General features: G+C 41.8%; 1 protein-coding gene across 1 annotated transcript in view; it reads right to left on the reverse strand.

Moving 5' to 3' along the window:
• The window catches only part of ccdc162 (coiled-coil domain containing 162), a 31,476-nt gene extending 20,316 nt beyond the window's left edge, over positions 1–11,160 (reverse strand). The window contains exons 1-21 of the mRNA XM_066713741.1: positions 11,056–11,160; positions 9,937–10,093; positions 9,365–9,437; positions 8,999–9,109; positions 8,213–8,326; positions 7,817–8,011; positions 6,954–7,110; positions 6,037–6,123; positions 5,533–5,684; positions 5,171–5,323; positions 4,556–4,657; positions 3,896–4,054; positions 3,604–3,707; positions 3,144–3,279; positions 2,417–2,620; positions 1,552–1,744; positions 1,147–1,265; positions 837–1,037; positions 511–676; positions 402–447; positions 69–297 (exon numbers count right to left, since the gene is read on the reverse strand). Of these exons, the coding sequence (XP_066569838.1) occupies positions 69–297; positions 402–447; positions 511–676; positions 837–1,037; positions 1,147–1,265; positions 1,552–1,744; positions 2,417–2,620; positions 3,144–3,279; positions 3,604–3,707; positions 3,896–4,054; positions 4,556–4,657; positions 5,171–5,323; positions 5,533–5,684; positions 6,037–6,123; positions 6,954–7,110; positions 7,817–8,011; positions 8,213–8,326; positions 8,999–9,109; positions 9,365–9,437; positions 9,937–10,073 (2,838 nt within the window). The 5' untranslated portion in view covers positions 10,074–10,093; positions 11,056–11,160. The remainder of the gene's footprint in view (positions 1–68; positions 298–401; positions 448–510; positions 677–836; positions 1,038–1,146; positions 1,266–1,551; positions 1,745–2,416; positions 2,621–3,143; positions 3,280–3,603; positions 3,708–3,895; positions 4,055–4,555; positions 4,658–5,170; positions 5,324–5,532; positions 5,685–6,036; positions 6,124–6,953; positions 7,111–7,816; positions 8,012–8,212; positions 8,327–8,998; positions 9,110–9,364; positions 9,438–9,936; positions 10,094–11,055) is intronic.
• Positions 11,161–12,350: the final 1,190 nt, after the last annotated feature.

The raw sequence follows: 12,350 nt of genomic DNA on the forward strand, positions 1-12,350 counted from the left end.
CAGTTTTAAAACAGCTTGTGGTTTTCCTACTACATTATAAACTGAGTGTTTATAGAGGGGGAACCCACATCCTTCTGGACCTGGGAGCTGTAGGACGCCCCAGGAGAGTCCAGAGTTTGCCACTTGTCCAGGGCCTGCTGCAGGAGTCTCTGTTCCAAGGCCACTCTCTGACTGACGGTGCTGGGCCGGTGCTGCTGGCAGAGCTCATCGTAGGCCTGGCTCAGGGCCCAGTGAACCCGAGAGGCCAAGCTGAGTGATGGGTGCAGCTCCAAAAGGAACACATTCTTCAGAGCAGGGCTGCAAAATGAAACACTCTGCTTTTAGGTCCAGTGAATTTGACATCAATAGCTTTAAAGAACGCAGAACAACAACAATAGTAATCTTTGTTTTACTTTATTCACAGGAGTAATTTACTCTGCATGGCATATTGTGATGCAATGTGTGAAACTTTATTGTACATGTTATGCTGTTACATTTTAAGGATCTGAAAGAGTCATGATGTCAAGATGCCTTGTAAAAAGAGGCTTTCTACACGTGTAAGATCCTTTACTTGCCAGCTGTTATTGATGGACACTAGTTGCTTGGGGATGTAGTTCGGAGGCAGTCCGTATTCTCGCACCGTTCCTTTCTGGCCGTCTCTCCAAATCTTCTCGAGATATTGACGTTGTTCATCTATCTGATATTTAAAAATGCAGAAAGCAAGGCAGAGAGTAATTTACACAGTATAACAATGCTGTCTGGAAACCGAAACTACCACAGATTTCACGAATGTGAACACAAGTGAGAGATTCTGGTAACCTGTGTTACATTTCCCCCTCCTAAACCATGCCCTGTACCTGAGCATTCAGGATGAGTCTGAGGAGCTGCTGGCGGCCCTGGAGACACACAAGCTCCTGCTTGTAGGAGGAGACGAAGTATCGAGCGGACAGATCCAGCCTGGGCCGCTGGTGTGCGATATCTGTAATAACCTGCGCCAGGGCCAACCTCTCCTCAGCATCTATCACGTGCTGGTAAGCCTCAAAATAGCAGTCAATGAGCTGTGGGAAGTAAAGCAAATTAGTCAAATGGTAACGATAAAAGGCAGGTGCACTCATAATACGTCCACGCAAGGGGTTTTGTGTGGATGCTTGTTTATTGGCTTGGCACCTGTTGTTTGCTTTTCAGAAAAGTAGCTTCGCACGTCCACAGGTCAAGCAAGACTGCGAAACGGTCCACATCCAGCTTTGCACAGCCGTGGAGGTCTGTCCCCAAAGACTGAGGCAACCCTGTGGAAATTGTACTTATTCAGGTATTGTGTAATTATTTTTCACGAATTTTATTGCTTTTTGGAATCTTGTTTCATGAACAGTTCCGGACAATCCAAGTTCACATGGACATGATAGGGGATGAATAAGCAATACATAACCTAAACAAATCCCTCACACTGGATTAGCTCTTTATATCAAGACAATTCCAATGTCCTAGAAATATAAAATACATGCCACACAACAAACAACACAATCAGCTAAAGCACACCATTGAAATGGTACAGCAGCAGGGTCTGTGCCTTACCTCTGTCTCTCCCAATGAAGTGAGAAGCCATGAGGAGAAGAGCTTTCTCCAGCTCCCCGAGGTCCTTCAGAGCCACATCGTAGACAATATACAGCCCCCGCTGGTCCTGGGTGTGGATGGAGTCCTCTTCAATAGTGTAGAAATCATTGTGGTTCTCAATGTCCGGGAACTCCATAAATTGGGAACAGTGTACCTGAGTCAAACACAGAATAACAGTTCTGTGAGGGTCAGTCGGGCATTTTGTAGTTAATTTGATTAGATGTTAATAAGCTATTATTAGTTAAAAGAAATTGCAGTCACCCCCCCATTAAATGTTAAAATCTCCTTCATATTATTTTCCTTAAAGATATCTACTACATCTTGTGAAATTCTACAACATGGGACATTTTTCCTCATCTAATTCATAACCACGAAAACAACTAAACAAACAGAGCACAGACCACACAATTTCTAACTTTTATATCTTTGTTTTATACTCTTCTGGGTGTTCTTCGCTCAAATTATTTGAATTACATTAATATCTGATGTCGATTGTGTTCCAAATTCTGCTATGACATCTAACTTGTATTTTTTTTAAACTGTATTCTACAAAGAGATGTGAAGTCCAGCATTTCCCCACCCCCCAGAATATAATGTATTTTTAGTTTGTAATATTTTTGGTTTATACTTTAAAAGTCTCTCCGTGTGGTTTCTCTTCTCAGAAATGTCAGTTGCTGTTCCAACCACACTGCAATTCCCTCATATGTAAAGCAAGCAGTCAAAAGCGTCCTCTATGAACCAGCGCATAATCCTTCTGGTGTTCCCCTGTCACATGTGCAGCAATACAAGGCCCAGTTTTCTCTAGCAGTGAGATGTGATCGGTCACCTTGTAGTCTACAGGAGTGTTGTGGAGATAGTGACGAGACCCCAGGCCCCCGGGGGTACCAGTGCCCCCTCTGGCTGCGCTCATCCAGCATGACTCCTCCGCCAGGCTGCCCAGTTCCCCCCCGTGTAGGCTCAGACCCGCTGTGTCGATGGTCAGGGTCCTCTCCACGGAGCGCATGTAGTTCAGAATCCCCAGACATGTGCGCTGAAACGGGACCAATCAGCAGCTGATACGCTCTGCCAAAAGACCTACCCAGAAGGCCTGAGAAAACACATCTGGATGTCCATGTCTTACATTTTGAGCAATATTTAAAGCTATTTTATGTTTTTTTGTAAATTCATGGTTACTGTTCAAAGGATGCTACATCTTAGACAAAACATTTTTGGAGCATTTCTGTCTAAAAGCAGAAATTATGTATATTTATCATTTATAAATGTATACATTTGTTATCAGTTCTCTAACTGCGAATCAACTGAATCTCCAATAAGTGGTTTGGTCATTGTACTTGTTGATCAGTTAGTGAAGAGTGACGTGTCAGCATTCAACGGGTCACGATGCCCTCTTTGTGTCCCCTCCCACTGTGTCATGCTTAATGCATGGGAAGAAGTTGTTAAAGCCCAAAGACTGGAGACACATGAGTGGTCAGCTTCAGAAAGACGAGAGGGATTCTAGAGACTGATTTTGAGATCATTTTTAGTCTCAGTGTGGAGCTGCAGAGCCGTCTCACTTGCAGGTCTCGGATTCTTAGGTGACGCAGGTAGAGGAGGGACAGGTAGGCTCCCATCGTCATGACCGGGTCTTTATTGTTTTCCTCTTGGCCATCATCCAGTCCTAGCAGCTGCATGGTATCCATGTAACTATAACTATGGAAGGAAATTGAGAGACATCCTTAAGCCATTTAGTTAAGTACCTGAATGATACTGTTCTGCATATGGACTCATCCAATTTCGTACCTCTTGCAACCCCTCCCCTCCAACCCCGCTGAAACATCATGCCAGCCTCAGCAGGCGGAAAGCTATGATTATAGCTGCCATTCTCCACACAGTTACAATAGCTCTTAATATGTCGTTTGTTACAATTCAGCTTTGGTACAGATGAAGATCTAAGCAAATGGTCCAGGCAACTTTATTTTGTTTTGATGTGCCGTTTCCCCCCCACCCCCACAAACTTTCTAACATGTATCATACCCGTCTTTGTTCTTCTTTGAAGAGCCCAGCCTTTTGGTCAGATTGGCTTTTTCCACGTCCCAGGCGTCACCCTCTGCAGATGAGCTTTCCTCTGGGTTTGGCTCCTGTGCAAGATTGATATTCATAGTGAACAGAAAACATTGGGTCTGGAAAATTTAGAAACTTTATTTCAGCTCCCCTCTATGTCTGCTGTCCAATACAACTAAATAGTTATTATTGCTTCCCATATGAAGTGTTCGAAAGCAGATAATCATGTTTTATTCCTCATAAGGGAAGAATGAGCTGGTTCTACCTGAAACAGATTGGAGGCACTGTATATCCTCATCCATATTTGATTGGTGTTTTGTCCCTCGGGATGTGATGTCACAGATATGGGCCGTATGGGCTGGGGGTCAGAAATATTGGCTGCATGTTCCTTGAGGGATTCCATGACTCGATTTGGATCAGACACCTTGTTTAAAAACAAATAAATAAGTTAAATTCAGGTTATTTCCTTCAAAAATAAACTTTTGTTCTTTCTTGCTCTGTTTTATATCTGGTGATTTCAATTTGTATATTGTATATTAAATTTGTATTGACTTCTTTGATCAAATAAAAAAAAATGCAATGCTTTTCTGTTCTATAACATACAACAAGAAACAGAAACCTACTGCCATGTTTAGATTTCTTGAATACACATATTGGTAATTAGTATATAAATTCTTGAAATGAGTCTAAGAAAGAGAACCATATACACTTGGATTTGAGTCACTAATATATTCCACTACAACTAATGAACTGTAAATCAGGTTGCAGTAATGGAATACACACCACTGGCAAAATGTACAGTAAAATCTTTCCCACATGTTGAATAGTTTTTATGGTGATAACTATAAAAAATGTACTACCACAGTAGGGTGATACAGTGAATACAGGGAGAGTTTTGATACCAGTTTAAGCAAAGCTATCTTACCTGTAAAAACTTTGAATGCAATCTTAAAAGTTCATCAGTAAATTTGTGTTGCTCTAGTTTTGTTGCTTGCTTTTGTTGCCAAGGGTCACGTTTGGGCTTTACCTGTGTCGGAACATCAAATACATGAATGAGGCCGTGACCAAACCTCCACAAACTTAGGGTTAGACCAATCCAAAATTTTGACCTACCCAAACAGCAAAGTACAAACCTGTAGCCCTATGGCAGTGCATTTTATTGCCAGGAGCCATTATCTACTAACATTTGCAGTAGGTCCAAGTTTTAATTTGGCCCAGGCCTTATATACAAATCGCTTACTTAAGTATTGTTAACAAGGACCAATTCATATACATTAAGTGGGTAAAATACACAGGACTTCAAAACAGCAGATTTGAGGTGAGTCAGTGCTTGCATGCAGGGGTGATTTCACTTCTGCAAACACACAGAAGATCAGGCACATTAGATTGCATTTTTATACCTGAATGGCAAAGTAAATAATGTCTTAAATTTGATCTACCTTTACATAACTTAATGAAACTAATACAATACAAATGGATTTCAGATACCAGATACCCATCCTGAATAGCAGCAGAGCCTGCTGTTGTGCTGACTTTTTACCCGTATGAAGGGAATCCAGTTGGCCTCCGTCTTTAGAGCCATGCTCGGGGTCTTCTTTCCCCAGTGCCCCGCAGCAGACTCCGTGGCGTCATATGTAGGAAAGGTCTTCATCGTCTCTTGCTTGTTGAAGACCGTCCTGAATTCACGAGACACCTTAAGAGACAGCGAGATTTGTCATATCGTCTGTAGGTGTACACCTGCTTTTCCTCACAGTAAATGGTATGAAAGTTATAATTTCCATTACAGATCAGACATGCTGTACAAGAAGATTATCCTCTCACTTGTTTGATCTGCAAGAACATAAATATGTGCATCCAGATGTATGCAGAACAATCGCAAAGCAATGCCAGCCAAGGAATTACCAGTCTGAATAGCTCCAACTCATTCGCTGTGTTTTTAATATCCTTGGTGTTGTAGTCGATGTTGAAATGGGAGAGTAGCTGCTGAAGCTGGGAGTCAAACTCCTCCAGTCTCATGCTGTGCTTAGGGATGTCCATGGTCCTGCTGAGAAGCCCTAGAGAAAAAAATTACCTTGGCTCAAGTGCCGTAAAACCAAAAACTTCTTCTGCTGTACATAGTGGCTGAACAATCGATTTAAAGGATTCATTTTTTCTGATATTAACAGATTTGAGTGCAAAATAAACATGCCCATGGATGCAGAGGCTAGAGAAATGAAAACAATTCATGTGTTTTACAGTTTCCATCAAATCATAGGTCAGCTGTGTTGCTGAATGTAATACAATATTTTAACTATACTAACCATATACTAACCAAAATGTCCAGAACAAAAAATAATATAAAAACCTTTTCCTATGAGCTGGAAAAAATGTATTAATAACAAAATGGCATCTGGTTAAGAATCCTACCTTCTGCATTTGTTCCAATAGTGGGACTACCAATGGAGGAGATGAAGGGAGATCCACCTTGAAGAGAGGACCCTGAGGCAGACTTTCCTGACAAAATAAGTGATCGCTCTCACAGGAAATGTGCCAGAAACTTATATGGAAAACTGGACAGCAATATATATATATAAGATAGCAATTTGGTGGCCAAGATTACAAAACAATAAATTGATCCTTGTCTAACCTGGAACAAGAGGGTGTAACCAAGTGTCCTGCATATATGTGCCATGTGTTTTTTGGAAGTTTATCTACTGCTGTATATGGAAAGGTATCAAATCTATACAACTTACAACACAATACAGACCCTGTACAGTGAAATAAATATCTGGCTACAGTCTATGTGTATGACAATTTTGTTTTTCTCATTCAGCAGTGGCACTGTGGTTTTCTTGATTGTATTATTTTGATAAAGACTTAATGAAAGAGTGTTAAGACAAGTGGTTTCCAACCCTGGTCCAGGAGATTTACAGGGCCTTGCACTTTCATTCCATGCACACTCTTAATCAAAGAATTGCATCAATTACAGGCATAATTAGTCAAAATGAACAGGATCTTTAGCCACTGCTTAAAGACACCTACAAACCCTAATAGACTGCTCACCTCTGAGATCGATTGGATGGCACTGATTAACTGACTGTTTCAGCATCCTAGACAACTTGTGACAGTGAGAATACTATAATATAATAATAGTATACCCTGCCTTGTACCCTGTGTCCACCGAGTTATTCTCGGGCTTACGATGGCCCTGTACTGGATAAAGTAAGTATTGGATATAGGATGGATAGACGGTATACACCGCTCAATAAACGTAATCTGGTCAGGACATCACAGAGCATACAGAGGATTATATGAAGACCTGGGAACCGATGTAACCTCCGTACCTGCAGAGCTGGAGTGTCTGGACAGAACCGTGGCAGGCCGCACTGAGAGCCGCGAGAAAGAGGAGGTGGAGTCACTCAGGCCATTTCCGTCTCCTGCAACGTCATCTCTCTGTGTGCCCCCTTTCATCCTCTCAAACACAGGCAGGTACTGCAGCGCCTAGGATTTCACGGGCACATAATATTGGCGTACTTCACACTTGTGTCAGACAAGGTAAATGAGTGATGAGAAGTTCTGGCACCCATCACTGGATGAACTGTGAAGGCAGACAGAAGAACGACAACCTGCACGCCATTTTGTGTGTGTGTTTCTTTTCCTTTATCATCACATAGGTTCTCAAATTTTCCCAACATGAACGCTACACTGCTTCTGAACCCACACACTGCAGCACTGTTAGAGCACATGGTACAGCACAACAAAATAATAAAAATAGGTGGGTGGGTGGGTTGAATACCTTGAGACCATGTAGTTCGTCCTGAATTTCAGTTACAACATTACAGACTTATATGCATAAAACATGGAAATGTATATAATTCAATTCCAGGATTCCAGGGAATCCCACTGAGGATGGAGTAAGATTTGTATAGATGTATACACAGATATGGAAGAATGACCGAAGGAGTTAAGTGGGCTGTTTTCAAAGCAGTGAAACACACTTTCGAAGGTGTTCAAGTCTTTGCCAGGGGTGACAATGAACTTCTTCAGACAAACAACAAGAACAGCTCAATGCTTCAACACATTTCAGCCTGTGTCGTGGTGTGTTCAGAGGCTAGGACTGAGAGCCGCAAAAACAAAGAGCAGGATCAGAGCGCTCACTGAGATCAAATGGTCCCCTTGCCAAAGGCAGCAGGCAGCCCCTCCTTACCCGGAGATAGTGGTGAATGGTCTTAACAGAGTGGAGGTGACACACCAGCCACTGCAGATAGATGACCATGTCTTCCTGGTTCACCGCATTCATGGGATTGCCCTTGCCCGTCAGCACCTTCTCCCTGGACACGGCCAGCCTGCCTGCCCTCTGCACTGAGTCCTCATACTCTCCCATCAGCAGGCCAACCTGTTTCTGGGATCATATCACCACAAAACAGTCCATTGAGTATATTTTTAGCATTCACTGAGGGTGTTAGGATTAGGGTTATTGTAATTCAACTCCGGTTCACCATTTAGGTATTCAGTCACTACTGTCCAGTTATACTGTTAGAAGAGTAAACATCACTTCGTATGACATAGGTTAGTTGTAAATGATGAACCTTTTCTAGCCCACCTTGTATTGAGGATATAGCTGCTCAATGACACTGGAGTGTCGACAAAACCTTCTCCATCGGAGCATGTATTGGTATTTGCACTGTGCCAGCTGGCAGCTCCGCTCTGCATAGAACTGAAAAGATCATCATTCGTACAAACAACAGGAAAGTCAACAGCCTCTCAGCCACACACACTGATAGCGATAGAGAAGTAATAATATCCAAGTTCAGTTTCGGTTACCAGAGATAACTACAACAGAACAAACAACTACAGAAAAAAACAACAAAAAAAGTTTAACAAAGATATTTGTTTTCTTGTTTGTCTATGTGTTTTGCTGCGATCTCACTGGTGAAGTGGTTTTATTGGGGGAATTATAGTTTGTCCTCCCTGCTTGTATTATTATGCTGGTGTAGAACAGACTGTGACAATACTTATAACTTAAATCACTTCTCTTCTTGGAGAAGCAGCAAAGTAGTAGAGTTACTAAACAGTGCCATCTACTGGACTAAGGGCAAACATTATTTCTAAAAGATGCTTGTAATAATGTTTCCACTTTGAGAAATCATTAAAAAAAAAAATGTTGTTGTTGTTTTATCATTTTCCCCCAAATTACATGTGCAATTTGTAACAGAATTATTTCAGAAAGCGTAGAAATACAGACAAAGTTCAGAAAAGGGGTGGTTGAAGGTTGGCTTTGGGGGGCCGCACCAATCTTCCTCGAGAGCCGCACTTTGGGAACCCCTCACACAAATCACAAAAAAATGGTGGTTGGGCTCCTGATCAGCAATGCGGTTCTGTAGGTCACCTGGTGCAGCAGCAGGGGCAGGCTCTCAGGACTGTACTCCCGGGTCAGGCAGCTCTCCAGCTCTCTCTGCATCACATCTGCCTGGACCAGCACAGGCCTGGCTGCTGCCACCTGCAACGCCCAGCACACCACTTCTCACAAATATCGCACCACGCTGACAAAGACATGCAGTCAAATCAGAAACGTTTTGAGAGCAGAGGCTCTGATACACAGAGTCTTTCAGTTTGTAACACATTTACATTGTATTACATTCCAGCATCGTAGTAACCGTGCAAGGAGAAGCGCCCGCTCCCAGCTTGTGTCGGCCCAGTACGGCCCTTTATTCACAAAACGCCTCTGTTCTCCACTCATAACCTCGCACTGTACCTGCAATTCTTGCTTGAGCACCAGCTCCCTCTCGCTCCTGAAGTAAGAAATGTCCTTAGGAACAGGCACAGAGCTACGGGAGAGAAGGATGGTGTCGAAATTCTAAAAATGCTGCGAGAATGAGTCTGACTCATCCAACCCCAAGTCAATATTTCATGAAAACAAGCAAGATGTACTTCTTACTATCAACATCGCTTAACGCAGTTAAGCGCACATCTTTGCCAACTAGATTTAAGTTGTATAAGTTGGAGCACTTCACCAGAATGCTGAAAAAAAAGTGTCAACAGTGTGTCATCACCAAAGTACACAACCTCCAAAAAAGACACTTTACACTGTGCTGTCATATAAAGTAGGTGAGCACACAACGTACAAAAAGAATGTAGTATAAAGTATCCATCCTGTAAAATACATCCCATATTCCAAAGAAAGTAGATACGAAGGTACAGTGAAATACTATTCTGTGCTGTTCTGCATATTATGAGGGATAAAGTACATGAAGGAAACACCTTTGTAAATAACGCAAGACATTATTACTTTGAAACTACTCTGATCCCAAGCCCTCTTGTGGTTACCTGTACGCCTTAGAAGGTGTTCCCTGCAAAACCCCATTTTCCTCGATCTCCGTCTTCAGGGCTGAGAGTTGTGAGGCCAGTTCCTTCTCCATCAGCTGCAGCTTCTCTGTACAGGAGATGCTGTAAACCCCTGCCATGGCTGTCAATAAAGCAGACACTGAAAACAAGACCATGGCAAGGTCATTTCAGTGTCTCTGGCCATAGAGGACTAGAAATAAATATTCAGTTCAAATCTCTATGAATCTTTAAATAACCCTGTATTAACATATATGAATATTCATAGACTTGTTTAAATTGCATTGCTTTACATTGCACAGTTAGGGTATAAAATGTGTATCCGTTTTGATTTTATTGTAGCTCAGAACAACCAATGTTACTTTCCAACAAATTACAATAAAATATTTTTCAGAAGTTACACTATTTGTACCATTAGTTTATCCAAACTCCCAAGTGGGAATGTTAAAGCTAGAAATCATACCATTTAAATAATAGTAGGACTATAGAATATTGTATTGTTTATTTGTAAACTGAAAATTGTGATAATCTAAAGATGAAATGGGAAGGTATGGTGCAATACACTTTTTTGTAATAACGTTAAATTATCAATGTCATCAAGATGCACGACATTTGGAAGTACGCTACATTTACTAAAAATATGACTTGTGCTTTCAAAACTACTATACAACAGTATATATTCGTTACATCGGAAGAAAACCAAAACCAAATAGCGCACATATGGGGGGCATTACAAAGTATTTCTTGAAGGTAGAAAGTCAGTTCTTGGGAACGTTACATAGGCTACATTATAACAATGATCAGAACGTGCACTTCATTCGAAAGGCGTGTCTATTGTGGAGGGAAACGCACCCACTCTGAAACAATGAAACTGAAATTACAAACCTATTTAAAATGCTAATGTCCAGGCAAACCCGAGGTTGGAAATTCTGTATTTATAAAACCATACATGTATAACCTCCCGCACGTTTTTTAAAGCTGCATTCATCCCCTCAACCGAACGGGATACACTTACACCACGTTTCTGTCATTACTTTGACATCCTCCTTAATGTTCAGAAGAAACAATTGTATTTCACGATCAATCCATGAGCAGAAAGCGTACCTGTGCGTTGCGCCGGGCTGTGTCCGCAGTAAGCCGCTGTTCGGAAGGGCAGCTGCGGGGTTTTACTTCCCGGCGCAGGCAGGCGTGGATCTCCCTGGTAAAGTCACTATGGAGACACGACGCCCCGCAGACCAATGTGTGCGCAGCTGCTCACCGGCCATTACACGGGCTGGGAGTCCAGTGTGATGCCACTTCATTTCCTACTCCAGCAGTTTGCGTTTTTATTTCACAAAAGTAAAAATAAGATTTAGAATGCATGATCCTGATATTTTACAATATTGGCAACAACTAGTCTTCTTGTCACATATCTGTTGAATCATTTCATTAAACAATTAAGGTCTTGCATAAATGTTCTTGAAATAGTTTATCTTTGTAAAATATTCATAGCAAAATTCGCAGTTGAATATACCACATGGTTTATTACACATATTGATAAGTGTAATTCAGTAGATACATACATTTAGAGTTTAAAAACACTAAATTCCTTTCAAAACAATTTAATGCATTGGTTTATGTTGTTCTCTGCCTTACACTCTTGCAATACATGGTACAGTATAGAACCAAAAAGGGTTACGCGGCTCACTTCATATATGGCCCTCAAAAGGGTTCCATGCAGATCCATTTTCTGAAGCCTAGAGGTTCCACAGCACAGAACCCAATGGTTTGAAATGGAATCATGTATGGTGCTATCTGTCACAGCTACTGCCCAGCACTCAGTCCCCGTCTAACTATAGCTCCACTTATCCCCACTAGATGTTGCCTTCGCCTTTCCTTCCCAGTCACTTCTCCCAGCTCCCTTTTAATCAATCAATCAACATTCTTGAATACCATGTGCATTTGTTCAATCACCCTCTGTCCCAATTCACCATGCACCTTCCAAACCTGGTTCCTTGCTTCCCTCTGGTCCCCATATAAACCCCTCACTCAGTAGCTGTAATTGTGAAGTTTTGTCAGTTTTTCCACTACATCTCTGAGTGGTGCACCCTGTGCCTTGTTCCCTGGATTCCTTGCCTGACCCTCCAACCATGACTTTGGACTTTCCTCATTACTCTGTTTGTCTGATCGCCTGACCCTTGCTTATGACCATGTCTTTGCCTTGCCTTGATTGCCATGTCCTGCTGGTACACCTGTCTGACCAACTGGGTTCCCCTGTTCCTGTGCCCCACGATGCATGACACTGTAAAAAACCCTTTTCATGTATGGAATTATAAAAGAAATGTTTAATTTTATCCCACTTTTAATAACTTTTGTTATTGTTGTATAATACAACAGTAGAAGCTTTAACTCATAGCAAC

This window comes from Amia ocellicauda, chromosome 1, assembly GCF_036373705.1.
Source record: "Amia ocellicauda isolate fAmiCal2 chromosome 1, fAmiCal2.hap1, whole genome shotgun sequence".
Taxonomy (NCBI): domain Eukaryota; kingdom Metazoa; phylum Chordata; class Actinopteri; order Amiiformes; family Amiidae; genus Amia; species Amia ocellicauda.